The 15,142-nt window shown below is 45.3% G+C and overlaps 1 protein-coding gene across 5 annotated transcripts in view; it reads right to left on the bottom strand.

The window, feature by feature from the left end:
• FHOD3 (formin homology 2 domain containing 3) overlaps window positions 1-15,142 on the bottom strand; it is a 491,850-nt gene that overhangs the window by 161,149 nt on the left and 315,559 nt on the right. For all 5 annotated transcript variants that reach the window (XM_068562567.1, XM_068562563.1, XM_068562564.1 and 2 more), the window contains one exon: window positions 8,211-8,449. In XM_068562567.1, coding sequence (XP_068418668.1) covers window positions 8,211-8,449 — 239 coding nt within the window. The remainder of the gene's footprint in view (window positions 1-8,210; window positions 8,450-15,142) is intronic.

Here is a 15,142-nt window from a genome sequence, read left to right as displayed (position 1 = left end):
GGGAGGAAGTGGGAACTGTTGCTGGAAAGGCCATGCCTGTGCCCTCAACAACCTGTTCACTGCCAACTACTTCCAAGAAACACAGAACTAGGGCTACTCTGCTATTTCTGCTGCAGATCCTGCAGCTAAAGGAGGAGTGGAATCCGTAAGCCCTGGCAATGAAGCCCTGTGGACAAGGCATGACACAGACCAGAGGGCAAGGCACGGCCCTGGAACTAAGCATCCAAATATGCCTCCTTCCTGACAAAATGCAGGAAAATGGCCTCCCCAACCCTGCACAGTTTCAGAGTTAGGCTCTCCCATCTGCCCACTGGTTCCTGGGGCTGGTAGAAAGGTGCCAATACCCTTTCCTACTCCCGCAGGAAAATAGAAAAGCACACCCTCTCCAACTGCCTCCCTCCAGCTCCCACCCTGGACGCTCAGCCCCAAGGCTTGTCTCTCTTCTGTCCACCACCCACTGGGCCACTAACCGGTGCACATCAGGTATGATCCCCCAAAACGTGAGGACAGCTTTAGCCTCCGGTAATTGATAGTTAACTGTGGCTTCCTCTCAACCATGAACTTTTGTTCTCTATACGCTCTTTCCTGCTCCCGTCACCAAGATTACGGCTGGTTAGTTATGATTAACTGGGAAGGCTGTTCCGGTGTTGCAGTTATTGCTCTGAACATTTTCAGAACTCCTCGTTAGGAACTGTCTTCAGTGCCAATTTATGAGAAAAACAAGCAAACCAGTATGATTATTTCAGGATCAAAATCTAACAGTGATTATAAACAGCACAGCTCTTGGGATGACCAAGTTCCAATAAACATTTGCTCTGAATGATTTTTTGCTTTCTCAACAAATCTAACTCATCCTCAAAAGAGAAAAACTTGTTACTACAGAACACGTTCTATAGATTCAGAGACTAGTTCCAGGGATGTTTAGCTCTGAGTGCAGACTCTGGACTAGGACTGTCTGGTCTGGGTTCAAACCCAGCTGTGCCACTTACCACCTGTGAGATCTGGGGCAAGTTTTTTAACCTCCCTGTGCCTCAGTTTCCTCATCTGTAAAATGGGGAGAATACTACCACCTGCTTCATGGAATTTACAACGTATGTCAAATTGCTTAGCACCATAGTCAGCACAAAGTAAGTGCTCCATAAATGTGGTTCCTGCTATCACCACTCTGCTACTACTCACCTCCTAGAGGGTGAAGGAAAAATAGAGAGCATTCTCCCAGGACAACACAGAGAGGCTGCAGTTAGAAAGAGGACACAGTTCCCTGAGTGAGCATGACGCCTAAAAGCCACACAGGAAAAGACTAACAGATTGGACACTATAACAATATGTTTTATGCATATATCAAGAGATGCCATAAAGTAATTTAAAGATAGTTAAAATATAGGGAGAAAATGTGTGTGACATAGTTGTCCGAAAGTTAATATCTATAATGTATTAAAAGTACTACATTCTCTCTACTTTTGTATCTGAAAATTTCTACATTACAAACAGAATGGCTGTACACCAATTAAAATGCTTAAACCATTCAGGAGACAAATGAGCCAAGGATATAAACAGACAATACTCAGAAAAGGAAATGTCCACAGCCAATGAAGCAGTTACAGACGAACAACCTCAGTAGTAATAGAAAAATGCAAATTAAAATGCTGAAGCACCACATTTTACTTTTCAGCATTATAAAACTTCTGAAAAATTCTTAACATCCAGTGCTGGTGATGGTATGGGAAAATGGTCAATTATATGCTTATGGTAGAACAGCAAATTGATATGGCCTTTTAGAGAGCAATACGGTTGACACCAATATGTAATACAATATTATAAAATGTAAGTGTCCCATGATCTAGGGGCTTTCACTTCTAAGAATCTCTCCTGAAAGAATGTTAATGTATGTGCAAACGTGTGTGTGTGTGTGCATGTGTGTGCGTTCATTACAGAAAGTTTGGTATTAGGGAAAAAACTGGAATCAAGTCATAGCAAAATGAATGAAGGCATTACAGTATTATGGTGTATCCTTACAATGGAACACTAAGCACTAAGCACTAAACACTAAGCACTAAACGCTTAATGTAGTGTAGTAATTTTTTAAATGTACTGACAAAAAACTAGAACTAATAATATAGAAGAATGGCAGCATGCATTTGATAATTGCTTACTAAGTGCCAAGTACCCAGTATATTTGTTTTATTTCTACAGAATCACAGGAGGGAAAAAAAGGGTAGTTTAATAAAATGGTGAAGGGCAGAGACTCCGGATCCAGACCACCTGAACTCTAAAAGCAACTCCACAGAGATTAGCTGTGGGACTCTGGACAAGTTACTTCAACGTTCTGTGCCTCAGTTTTTCCTCCTGTCACATAGAGAGAATAACAGTACGTATATCTCATAGGGTAACAGTGAAAAGCTGTAGTACGCTCAAGTTCTTAGCATAATGCCTGGCAGATAATTAAGCGCTCAGTACATTATTTGAAAACATATAAGAGTTGTTCTTTATTCTGTTCTCACTCTGTGCCAGGGGCCATGTCTAAATGGATACAGGGCTCGTAGTGGCAGAGCCAAGCACCTCCATTCTATGTCCTGTACAGCAGTGATTCCAAATTCCATGCTGGTGAGAATGTGTGCAGACTGAGTGCTCCTCTGCTCATTAGGATCCAGGACCGGTTCTCGACCCGCAGGTGTGGACTGAACTTCTGCTGTTGGTGTCCACACTCTGTCCCCACACCACACCCTGCCAGGCTCCTCCTTGCAGCATGGGTGGGCTAGCTACCCCCGGTCAGTACCCGTGGCCTGTAGCCCACGTGGGCATGGTCCCTCCTGGTCTCCCCTTCTCCAGGACCAAGGGGGCCAGGCCACAAGCTCTCTGTGCTGCTGGAGGGTCAGGCATGTCTGTAGGTCAAAGTGCTGCATCCAGTCCTTCCCAACTGCAAGCTCCAGGCCCGGCCACAACCCTTGACTCCTGGTCAGTCTGCCTACTTCCTGATCACCTTCAATTTATTAGAATGAGTAGTTTTGTACAACAAATATTAAGCCTTTTTTTCCTTATTTTTACCCCTAATCTAACCTCCATGGACGAAATCTCAATTCTTGAATTTAACTCTTTCACTTCTTGACCCTCAGTTGATGACACCATCAGTCGAGAGGAGGGCATCCACCTCTCCTCCTCAAGCTGAGTTCTCAACTCCACCTAAACACCTGTGAACACTGCGTGGACAGAGGTGGCTCTAGTGAGCTTGTCCCCTGTGTTCCTCTTCCTCCAACCAGGTTCCCGAGTCTGGCTGCAGAAGACCACACCTTCTGTCATATCATCATTTTTCTGTCTTGCCATTCTGTTGAATGCTGGTGTCACATTCCACTACGTCAATATTTTTGGAATGTGACAGGTGTGAAGCTGATTAGAATTGGATATGCTGGGCATTTCAGCTACTGAGAAAATCATGACATTTAGGCAAACTTTTGGTTCTCAAAGAGGGCTCAGCATATTCCCTGAGAATGTGAAGTAGAAAACTTTGCTAAATGGAGTTAAAACCAAACCAAAACAAAACAAAAAAGGGACTCTACTGTACTATCTATACAGTAGCCCCCAAATTTAAGAATTATATTCTCTGAAAAAAGAAGTCAATTTTGACCCACGCACATGAGCATTTAAGATAGGTCCACAAAGTTCAAGAAAGCTATCCTGCTTCCAACAGTCAAAAGACTCCCTGCCTCATCATCGTCCCAAGGAGGTGAAAGTCACAACTAATTACGTGCCTTCCCCTAAGGCAGGGTTGACGTTGTAGAACAGATAATTCTTCGTTGCGGGAGGCAGTCCTTGCACTGTAGAATGTTTAGCAGCGTCCCTAGACTCACCCACCGGATGCCAACAGCACTCCCCACCCCAGCTATGATAACCCAGAAAGTGCCAAGGCATTGCCCCGTGTCCCCTAGGGACAAAATCACTTCCGGTTGAAGACCACTGCCTTTCGGGGCCACTGGGACTGGTCCCAGCCTGCCTCTACATCCCTGAGCAGCACATCCTTTTCTGGGCTCATTGCTCCACCCTCTCCAACCCCCTCAACCTCCCACTGGGAACGCATGAGCAGCCATCAGCAAACAGCCTCCACACCTTCATGGAACATTCCTTGCTCTAACCCTGGACTTAAGGATGCTGTTCCCTAACAGACTTCTCCTACGGAACGACGGGTTCTTCTCTCTTACCCACATACTCCTCTTTGCCAACTCCACACCACTTCCCCTGCAACTTCCCTCAAGAAACGCAGCCCCTTAGAATATGGGTTGGCAAGCCTGTGGGCCAAATGTGGCCCACCACCTGTTTTGGTACAGTCTGTCAGCTAAGAATGATTTTCACGTTTTTTTAATGGTTGGGGGGAAAAAAATCTAAAGAATATTTCATGACATGTAAAACTCAAATCTCAGTGTCCATAAATAAAGTCTCAGTGGAAGGCAGCCACACTCATTCTCTTACCTGTTTTCTATGGCTGTTTTTATGCTACAAAAAAAGCATAAAAGCAGCCATCGTTGCAACAAAGACTGTCTGGGCTGCAAAGCTTAACGTATTTATTACCTGGCCCTTGACAGAGAACATTTCCAACCCTTGACTTTGAGGAATGTGGGAGTCGTCTGTACCATCTACTTCCAAGCTGCTGTCACCATCCACTACCCGCCAGGTCACTCTTCCATGTGTATTAAAATATACACATGACTGAAAGCTGGATGGCACAACTGCTAACGTGAATGACTAAATGAAGTTCAAAATTACCTCTACGGGTTAGAATGTTGTGTGGAAATCAACAGGATGAAATTAAACTTTATATATTAAGTCCCATGCCAAGTTCATTGTCAGAAAGATGGATATACAGAGCAGGAAGAAGACCCAGTGTGTGTTGCCAGAGGTAAGAACCAGGATGAATAGGGAAACATTATAGGGAAATTCTCTCCATATAGTGAAATGCTAAGCAGCAACAGAGCTACCACATTATGGGGCAAATTTAGACCAGGTGACTTTACTAACAAGCCAAAAAGTTCAAGGATAGAATGGGGTGCCTCAGGGAGGAGAATGTCCGAGGCTGAGTACACGGAAAGGGCTTCTGGTCTGGGCTTGACAACCCTGAAGACTTTTTAGTCCTAACACTATATACTATTACAATTTAAACCAGAGACACTGGCTCTTTTGATGATTAGATGCTAAAAATAACTTTCTTGGTAAAAAAATGAAAGCACCAACATTTTTCTTCCAATCAGATCTGTAAATTTAATTGCAAAGGTGAAACTCACTATGGCACACATAGTCACAAGAGGTACTTTTAAGTGGCAGATGACCAATAAACTCCTACCTTATTTGGTACATGCTCACTGTGGACTTCTATTTCTTCAGAAACCAAAGCAGAGCAATGTGAGTTTTGAGGCTTATTCGTCCTTATTAAAGCACATAGCCTAGCAGGCTTAAGTCTGTAAGAAGACTTGGGGATTTTCTCCTGTTCGACTCTCTTTGATTTTTTTATTAACCTGAATAAAAATACACATACACGGTATGTAAATCAAATTCCCTGTCTGAAAAGTCAGAAGTACAAATCTCACTCAATAACTATGTTTAGGAATGGTAGGGTGGCAAGTGGTTCTATACGATTCGGACATTGAGCGGCAAAGGCCAAAGACTTAGATTTAACCCAGGGCTTAGCTCCCTAGTCCTGAGATTCATCACAAGCCCCAAGCCCCTGACTGCTTTCTCATCTGTAATGTGAGGATAATGATACTTGTCCTGCCTGGATCCTACAGAGGATCATCATGAGAATCCAATTCAAGTGACAGAGAAGAACCATCTGAGTGGAGAGTGCCATATACAGTGTAGGACAACATGAATCTCTCTCTAACCTGTAACCATAGCTCTACCTCCTTTTCAAAAGTCTTGGCATTAGTTGGGACACAGAGTAATACAATTCAGCCTAAAATTCTTCATACGTGACACATGCAGGCATGTTGCTACAAGTTAGCAGTAAGCAGGGCCAGAACGTTCACATAGATGAAGAGTAATCTAGGTCAGGCATGCGTCTGTGTCTTTCAAGGTCTACGGGGAATAGAGCACAATGAACTTCTTGATTCTAAGGTAATGTTTTGAGGCACAGATGCTGAGCAGGTGACTAAGCTATGCACGCAGGGATTGCTTCCCAATTTGCTTCTCGCCACACTTTCCCTCTATCCTACTCCCACTTCTGCCAAAATTACGGTGTCATTTTGGGGCCACAGGGCAAAATCCCTCCAACAGGTTTCATGGATGAAGCCACTTCATAATCATCAATCTGAAAACCTTTATCTTTCTTGGTAAGCTGGAAAGTGTCTTTTTCTTAAACAAATGCTATGAAATTTACATTAAAGCAATAATTTCATTAAAATGAAAAATCAGTCCTATTTGAAAACATTGAGGCAGGAACATTCAGAGGAGCGTCTGTGGCCTGCCGTTCCAGATCCCACCAAGCCCAGAGCCTCAAAACTGTGCCCAGGATGGTCCACTCCACTGCTGTTACCTTTGCCAACATATCACAAGGTGTGGTCACCTGAACTCACAACACAGGGACCTTTGAAAAGTGTAAAAACAAGAAACAGAACAGAAACAAACATGACACAAGTCAGACAGAGCAAAAGAACACCAAATGCTGCTAACAAGGCCTCCTAACTCCTACCTTCAGCCTCTTTGGTGGTTTTAAACCGATTTTTCAGCCCACTGTGTACACTTTCCTCAACTCAACTCTCTCCATGTTAATTTCTCAAGCTATTAGCCAGAAGCAGCGCTACAGAGAGCTTCCAGGGCCCTCTGAGCACTGCCTGAGTTTCTTGAAGGTCTTAGATGACAAAGTACAATGTTCATAGTAGAGGTTCTCATTCCTCAGTCTGTTCAGAAGTTTTGGTCTTCTTTTCGCTAAAAGAGAGATTGCTATACACAGACTCTTAGAGACAGAAAAACCTGTAGATGGAGGGCTAGGTGATGGAGAAGGGTGTCAACATGGACCATGCCTTGCACATCACTCGCAGACCGATGCCCTCCTTCTCATTCTGTAATAGGGGGCACCCAAAGGCGTGGACCGGTTCATGTTCCAGTGATCCCATGAGTACCAGACTGCTCAAGTCACCTCTTGGTAGTGGTGGGGATGGGGTGGGTGTCCCCTTAGGGATAGAGAGGAAGGGACATATGTGGATAGTGATAGACCTCACTGTCTTAAGGTCATACCACTTATTCTGAGTTATATTCTTCTACACCAAGCAGCCTCCTGACCTACATTTGGCTCCCAGGTGGATCTCCATGATGGGGGGAAAATGCTTCAGTCAAGCGATGTGAGCAGGGTTTCCGCCAGCAGCAGGAAGAGGTGCACTGGCAACCAGTGTATCTGTCAGCCTCAGTGGAGTTGGCTGGCATGGACTGGCCCACAGAATCTCACCATCCTAGTGAACTGATAGCATCCATTTGGGAAGATATAACTGGACCCAGACCCCAGAGCGGCATGGCCATCCTTTTGCTGCACCTCTGTTTTATGGAACCACTTCTGAGCTCCTATAGATTTTATCAAATTTTATACTTTGGACATACATAATTTCTCATGGGATTGTCAAGCTATTTCTTTTTATGTCCTTGTCTTCATTCTTACTTTCTCCCTGCCCAGATGGGAGGTTCACAGGAATGGAGATCATACCTTTTCTACTTATATGTCTTCACGGTTTCAAACAGTCCTGGCCTATAACAGACACTTAATAAAAATTATGCTGCATGACTGACTGAATAAATGATGGCATTAGTATTTACTGAAGTTATATGAAAGCATATATTTGTTTTATTTAACTCAACCTCAACCATGTATTGTCACGAGTACCTCAGACTCTGTCGATCTCACATTCGTGTGGTGGCATACCATTTATTTCGAGGCCAAAGTTCTGTGTTTTGGATTCTTTTCTAGTTGATAAAGCACAGCATTTCTACACAGATATTAACTGAGATGCTAAATAATATGAAAACACAAGTGGGTGAAGATGAGTTCATGCGTTAGTAAGACCAAGTCTACGCATGTCACCAGGGCCACCTCGCCCTGGGAAGTTCCGGGGGAATTGGGGGTGATGGTTTAATGGTAGAGGAGAGGTGGGGATGGTCAAGGGCACCCGTGGGGTTGTGGCCTCTCCCCCTCTTTCCGGCATCCTTGCGACCCTCTCCGCGGCTGGGTTAATACTTACTTTTCACGGAGATCTCGCACTTGACTGGCCTTGAAGTCAGGAGCCAACGGGGAGCAGGGGCTGGACGGAGGCGACAGAGGACTCTTGATGCTCTGCACCGAGTGCCTGCGGCTCCGCCTGCGGTCCAGGCCCTGGTGCTCGCCGCTTGCGCCGGAACACACGCTGGCCCTCCTCCGGTCCCGGCACCCGCTGGGGGGTGGTTCAGCCGTCTCGTCGCCATCCTCGAGCCTGAGTGCCACCTGGAAAAGCAGAGAGCGCCCAGCGCGAGCTCAGACCTCACAGCCTTTCACAGGCCCGCCCCAATGAGCACTTTACGCCATCTCTTCCCACCCTGTGGCTGCGGCTTCTCCGCAAGGTCATCACAACCACACGCATCCTAAAGCGCCGCCTGCAAACCAAAAGATGCTCGCCACTGTGTGAGTTTCCCAAACGGATACAAAAAGGTCAACTGATGTCACGAGAAGACCTGAGAAATATTTTGTAATTAGGTGGGCTCTTCACCCTGCGGCCCAGCACTGCCCTTTCCGAGGTCATCTCTCGTGCGCCCCCCGCCCCCACCGCCTTTGCTCTTCCCTGGTCCAGGAGGCGGAGTCTCTCCTGAAGCCCAGCGGCAGCAGGAAGCCCCGGAGTTCCTGACAGTTTCGGAGCTCGCTTTCCCAGCGAGGCTGTTCAGAAGAGCACAGCAAGGAGAAAGGCGGGAGCCACAAACTAGGTGAGCTGAACGGCCTCACCTAAAGGTCTTTTGAGAGGCCTGACTTTAGATCATCCCCGCGCACCGCGGCTCTCAGGCAACCTTCTGCAGCCCGGTCTCAGGAGCCTGCTTGCACTTGCGGTCGCAAAAATATGGACCAGAAATACACTGGACCTCTAGAATTCCGTTTTTCAAAAAAATTTCCTCTGAAAAGCACTTACACTAGGAGCCCTGCTCCTAGTTGGGTGGTGCCCTGTCCAAAGGCCCAGCTCGGCCCTCTCCTGATCTCCTCTATCCTGGATCCTACTCCCTGGCCCTCTCAGCTCACAGTAACACCCACCATCTCTATGCACGCTCTCCTCTTTATTGGAGCTCACTCTTCTCAACCATGGGTTACACCTATCTGTATCTCCGGCTTCTTTAATTATTTTTACGCCTCCCTTCTCAAAAACTACACGGTCAGACGAGCACAAGTTATCGTTGACTAGACCTCTGTGTGGCTGCCTGTGCCACTAGTGGACCAAGGGTGACCTGCAGCAAATTGCTCGCCCGAGAGCCTCTCTCTCGGCAAATGAGGCGAAGAGGATTGCATTTTCAGGTTTGTGGTAAGAAAACTTATCTAACATATGTAAAGCAGCTAGGGTAGGGCTTTCCCTGTGGCTAGTACTCAATTAGTATGACCATTCTTCCCCAACACAGGCCCTCGGATGAAGGGGCCTAGGATGCCCACAGATTCCTCCATCACACAGAACTGGCAGGTCAGGCCACCTCGCAGACCAGATGGGCCAGGCCAAAGCAAGTCCAGCAGTCTCTCTGATTTGGCACCCAAGGACCCATATGGTCCCCCGTCCCCAAAGGTGCATATTTTCCAGCCTTGTGTGTGCTCTTGGTCACATTTCACAACGTGGTCCTGACAAGTGAGAGGATGGAGAAGTAATATAAAGACCTAGATGGCTAACCATGCTATTTGGCTTTGACATCACCTGTCTACCTAAAACCTGGCTACTGCAAAACCAGTGGTCTCCTCTGTCCAAAGCGTTGATGCCAACTGTGTTCACATAGCAAGGTGAGCTTGGCTTAGTCAAGGCCAGATTGGCCACTCTCATCCTGTTCACGAGGATGGACACCTGAGATGCACGGCCTGTTTCTCAGGAGTGCAGCCTCCCTTGATCTGCTCCATCTCCAGTTTCCTCCAGTTCTAGCTTTTGGGTGAGATTGATTTAGTGAAAACTCTTCTATCTACGTGCCAGATACATTCTATAACAAACTCCCAGATAGATGAAGACAATTTAATAATATTTTGACTGTTCTGTTCCCTTAGAATTTACAAGTCAGACATAATTTGGGGAGGTTTGAGGTAAGAATTGATAAGAGTTCAGAAAAAGCTCTATTGTTACAAAATCTCACTGGAAAGTCTGTTTCCTGGGGGGGTGGGGGGGGAGGAGGGCGGGCACAGGGGGATCTGTGGTATAACTGCAAGAACTAAGAAAGAAGTTATGTATTTGGTTAACCACTTTTATCATCTCAACTTTAGCACTTTAAATGGCATTCTCTGGGGAAAGTTTGAGAATGATTATACACCTAACCAAGGAGAGTATTTTAAAATATTACTAGCCAATTATTTTTTCTTCATTTTTAGATGTACAAATTCTAGACCATTTGAACTTACTCTGACCTGAAGTATTGATTCTGCTTCTAATTAAGCACACATTTGGAATGATAAGATTAGGGGATAAAGTAGAGTTCAGATATTTCTAATTCCTTGTGTAACCTCAGAGATGCAAGGATCAAATAGCATTCCACTCACAGTGCCTTTCAGAGAAGTACACGGAGTGTGCACAAAGTGAAACCTACTTTAACTGCATTTTGTCAAGGAAGATGGAGACAATCAGAAAGTTTACATGAAAAGTCCTGAAAGATTATCAAAATGACACCATAAAAGGGAATTCAATGAGGGCTGTCTAAAGTTCAGATCCTCAACAAAACATCCATCCCCTTAAACAAAGAAAAGGGTGCATGGGGGTGGAGGGTAAATGGGGCTCAGAATCCCAGGAGATCCAATGGCAGTCTCGGGCTTGGCAGTCAGGAATGCTGTAACATGAAATTTGGGGCTGGTCTTCACTCCTGGTTTTGTTTTCACAAGAAGAATCTTAGAATCACCAGTGTCCACTGATGATAGGAAGAGAGACGCACTTTCACGTACAGGGCCTCGATGGCAGTTCCAAATTCTTCAGATTCTAGGGAGCACTATGGATTAGAGTCAAGACCACTAACGGCTGGAAGACACCTGGAGAGAACAGCACTTATCAAGAGACTTATTCAGAATCTGTGGTGTCAGATCTAATTAACTACAAGTGCAGTGTCCTCCATGGGGCCCAAGGGCGAGATCAACCATGTCCTGAACAATCTCTAATCTCACCAAAATGATGGAGTGTTCTGTTTGCTGGACCCCTCGCCAGATACCTTCTGACTCTTTTAATCAAATGTAGAACACTGTCTATAAAACCAAGATGAGGAGCAAGCAGGTTCCTCATCCAGCACTGATAGCTTGCACATCCTACCCCATCTTATCAAGAAAGCAGTGAGGAGCGGACTAAGGTGGCATCTGTGGCAACTTCCACCAGTCTCTGAGGCCACTGAACGGTCTAAACATTCTTTTTAAATTTTTGTGGAAATTTTCAAACATATACAAAGACTTTTGTGCTCATCACCTATGACAGTTCAACAACTATCGACCCTGGCCAATCTTGCCTCATTTACTCCCTGCCACAGGCCCCACAGCCAGATTTTTTTGAGATAAATCCCAGATCATATAATTTTACCCATTAATATTTCAGTATATATCCCTAGAAGATAAGGATTTCTAAAACCCATAACCACATACCACTGTCCTGCTTAAAATAATTTCTTAATATCATCAAACATTGAACAATCTGAACATTCTTAATGGAGGTCAAAATCTATTAACATTTCTTTGAGTTTACATTGTTATACTACTACTAACCTCCATGACAGGCAGCCATCTTTACACATCAGATGTTACCATTTTCCAAATTGCTATCCCACATTTTCTTTTTAATTCATACCTATACATCTTGATTCAGCTTTTAGGTGAAGTGGATGCCAGTGCTAGTACCATTTCAAGAAGAAACTATGCAGATGACAGGTTGTGGCAGATGACTATAGCACTAGGCTCCCAGGGAATCATGCCTCTCTGTTTCCTTATCCTTGTGTAGCCCTCTCCTACATTGAGTCAACAATTTTCCATGTGACTTGCTTTGGCCAATGGGACATCAGAAGACATAGATGCCTCAAAAGTGTTTGCACTTTGGGACTTGTCCTTCTGAAATGCTGCTACATGTGAAGAAGTTCGGGCTAGTCTGCTGAAGACATATGGCCCAGCCAACAGCAGCACCAAATGCCAAACCAGGTGAATGAGACCATCTTAGACCATTCAGCCCCAGTCAAGCCGTCAGATAACTGTAGCTCCCTGAGAATCTTTCAGGTGAACCAGGCCCAAATCTCTGACCCACAGAATCATGAGCAATAATTGCTGTTTTAAGACTGCTCTTTTTGGCATATTTGTTATGCAGCAAGAGCTAACTGATACACATTTTAAAAATCACCTATGACAAAGGAAGAATTTTAAGAGATTGGATCTATAAGTTATTTATTCCTGACAGTAACAGTCACCACCTCACCCCCAAAGTCTTCAGCCCTAAGATGCCTTTGCCATTACTAGGACCACATTTTCAGAATCAAAAGTTAGAACACAAGCTGACAAAAGACTTTTTATTTTGATTCGTGAATTTATGTATTTGAAAAATCATTCAAAGCTATAAAAATTCAAATGAATTTAATTAAACATGGATTAAATCACCTTTCTAAAATGGAATTAAATTACATGGAATTGGGCATTCCCCAGAAAGTCCAGGACATATGGTCACCAGACATCCTCCACTATTAAGAAGAATTCTAGAAACCCAACCAAGGTCTCTACAATGGCTTGAAAACATTCATAGTCTATTGTGAGGAAAATATTGGCACTGCTTATAGGCCTCCTTGCTGCCCTTGCGTATAATGAACTTAGTTGTCCTGTGGCACTAAATATTTTTAAAACTGCATTACTTTTCAGAAAGGAATAAAAATCCTGACTCTACCTGGTACCCCAAGCATTCAGCAATCACCTTGAGTGATTACTCAAAGCATCTCCCCCCGTTTAGGGTAGCTGATTTCTGATTAAATCATGCCCTTACTTCAACCCAGCATCCGTTAATAAAATGTGTGATATTTAAAAGAGACCTTCATTCAAATGCTTACTGAACTTCTACTCTGGGCAGGTGTGCTGCTGGGCACAGGGGTTAGAGGGGAGTGAGACAGATGACAAAGGCAAACAGATAGACAAGTGCGACCTGAGGACTGTTCAGTCTGAGGTGTGGACACAGACAAGTGCTCCTTCCTGGGTTATAAACAAAGTGCAGGCGACAAGTAGCAGGAACTCCTTTTACCTTGCCAAGGAGGCCTTGCGGACGAGGGGACGTCTGAGATGACTCCCTGAGAATGGGAAGGAAGAGCACTCCAGGCAAAGCAAGGAGAATGGATAAAGGGAAGCTCCCTGATGACCTGCCTTTCACGTTCAAGAAACAGAAGAAGTTGAGTGTGGCTGAAACTTCAGAGACATCTTAGGAATGACCCGAGACAGGCCACAGAAGCACGAAGGCCACAGACGGTGTTAGCTCTTGTACCAACTCAAAGAGTTTGAGCTTCATCCCATGGGCTGTGAAAAAGGTTTTAAGGTTTTTCATTCATTCATTCATTCATTCATTCACTCCTGTTTATTTTCTTAAATAGAGGAATGGCGTAGTCAGATCTGACTTCCAGGAGGATCCTTTGTTTTCAGTTGCAGGGAGTTAGGAAGAGGGAATAAGCAGAGAAGCCCCCGGGCGATGCCACTCTGCAGATATCAACCTCTCCAGGCCCTGCCTGTCATCACACCTCCTTTCAACCCTTCACACCTGCCAAACCTGAGCTCCTCCACTACTCTTCCCTCTGTCACTGTCCTTCTTTAGGCCACCACCTCAGATGGGCCCTCCTCCCTCTGCCTCAGTGTCTCACCTCTACCTTATCCTGACTCTTTTCGTCATAGACACACCAGCAATCTTGGATCCTCAGCTTACTCACGTACTTTGATCACTGACTGCATCCCATGAGAATGTGCATCCCCTCAGGACACTGGCCTTGTCTGTCTAGTTTGCTGCTGTGTCCTGGGGCCTAGAATAGTGCCTGGCACACAGTACATACTCAGTAAAGTTCTGTTGAATGAATGGATTCACAGAGGAACAAATGAATGAGAAGATATTGCAAAAATCCAGGCAAGAAATGATGAGGGCCTGAGCTAGGGGAATGGAGAAGAAATCACAGTCTTCAGCAGTCAGACTTCCGAGCGTGGGGACAGAAGAGAGAGAAGGGAGTCCAGGACAGCTCCGGGTTTGTAACTTGGGAGACTATGCTCTTTGTAGAGATGGAGAAATGAACAGATTGTGCAGGATTTTTGTTTTTGTCATGGGAGAAAAATAAAAGGTTTCATTAGGGCTGGATACATGTCACGTGCAGCCTCCAGGTGGCTGTGACTGACATAATCTGAGCTCCTCTGGCACATTCCATGTCCTTTCTTGTGCCATCACATTTAGCTGCTGGGGGAACCAGCCACCTGCTTGTCTTAGACCACAGAATGAAAGTTGCTTGGGGCAGGGACAGATCTTCTAGCTCTGTATTTTCAGCCCCAGCAGAGTATGTGACATACCCTCAATGAATGAATGAACGTAATACAAAAAGACAAGCAGGCAGAGGGGCAGGCAGCCAGGAGCCTTGGCAGAAAGCTCAGGGTCAAGGTATCAGCCACCAGCCTCTAAAACTGCTGAACTCACTGGGTGAATCATAGTGCAGGCTGCATGTACTGAGAGAGGAGGTCTGATAAGGAAACCCCAACACTGAAAGGGAAGGGACAGAGAAGAAAGATCCACGGGAGGACATCGAGGAGGAACAATCAGAGAGGTACCCTGGAGACATCCATAGACATAGTCACCAGGAGTGCATTCTACAGGAGCAACATACGAATGTGGTCTCATGACCACCAGCATCATCTTTTTATGACGCTAGCATAACAGTGGTGCCCAAGCTGCTAGGGATGGCATACAGAAAAGGAAGAGAGGAAGAGGGGGGAGGCTGAGAGGGAGGCCAA

This window comes from Eschrichtius robustus, chromosome 14, assembly GCF_028021215.1.
Source record: "Eschrichtius robustus isolate mEscRob2 chromosome 14, mEscRob2.pri, whole genome shotgun sequence".
In the NCBI taxonomy this organism is placed as follows: domain Eukaryota; kingdom Metazoa; phylum Chordata; class Mammalia; order Artiodactyla; family Eschrichtiidae; genus Eschrichtius; species Eschrichtius robustus.
Note: the sequence above shows the minus strand (reverse complement) of the source record. Positions and strands in the feature narration are given on the sequence as shown.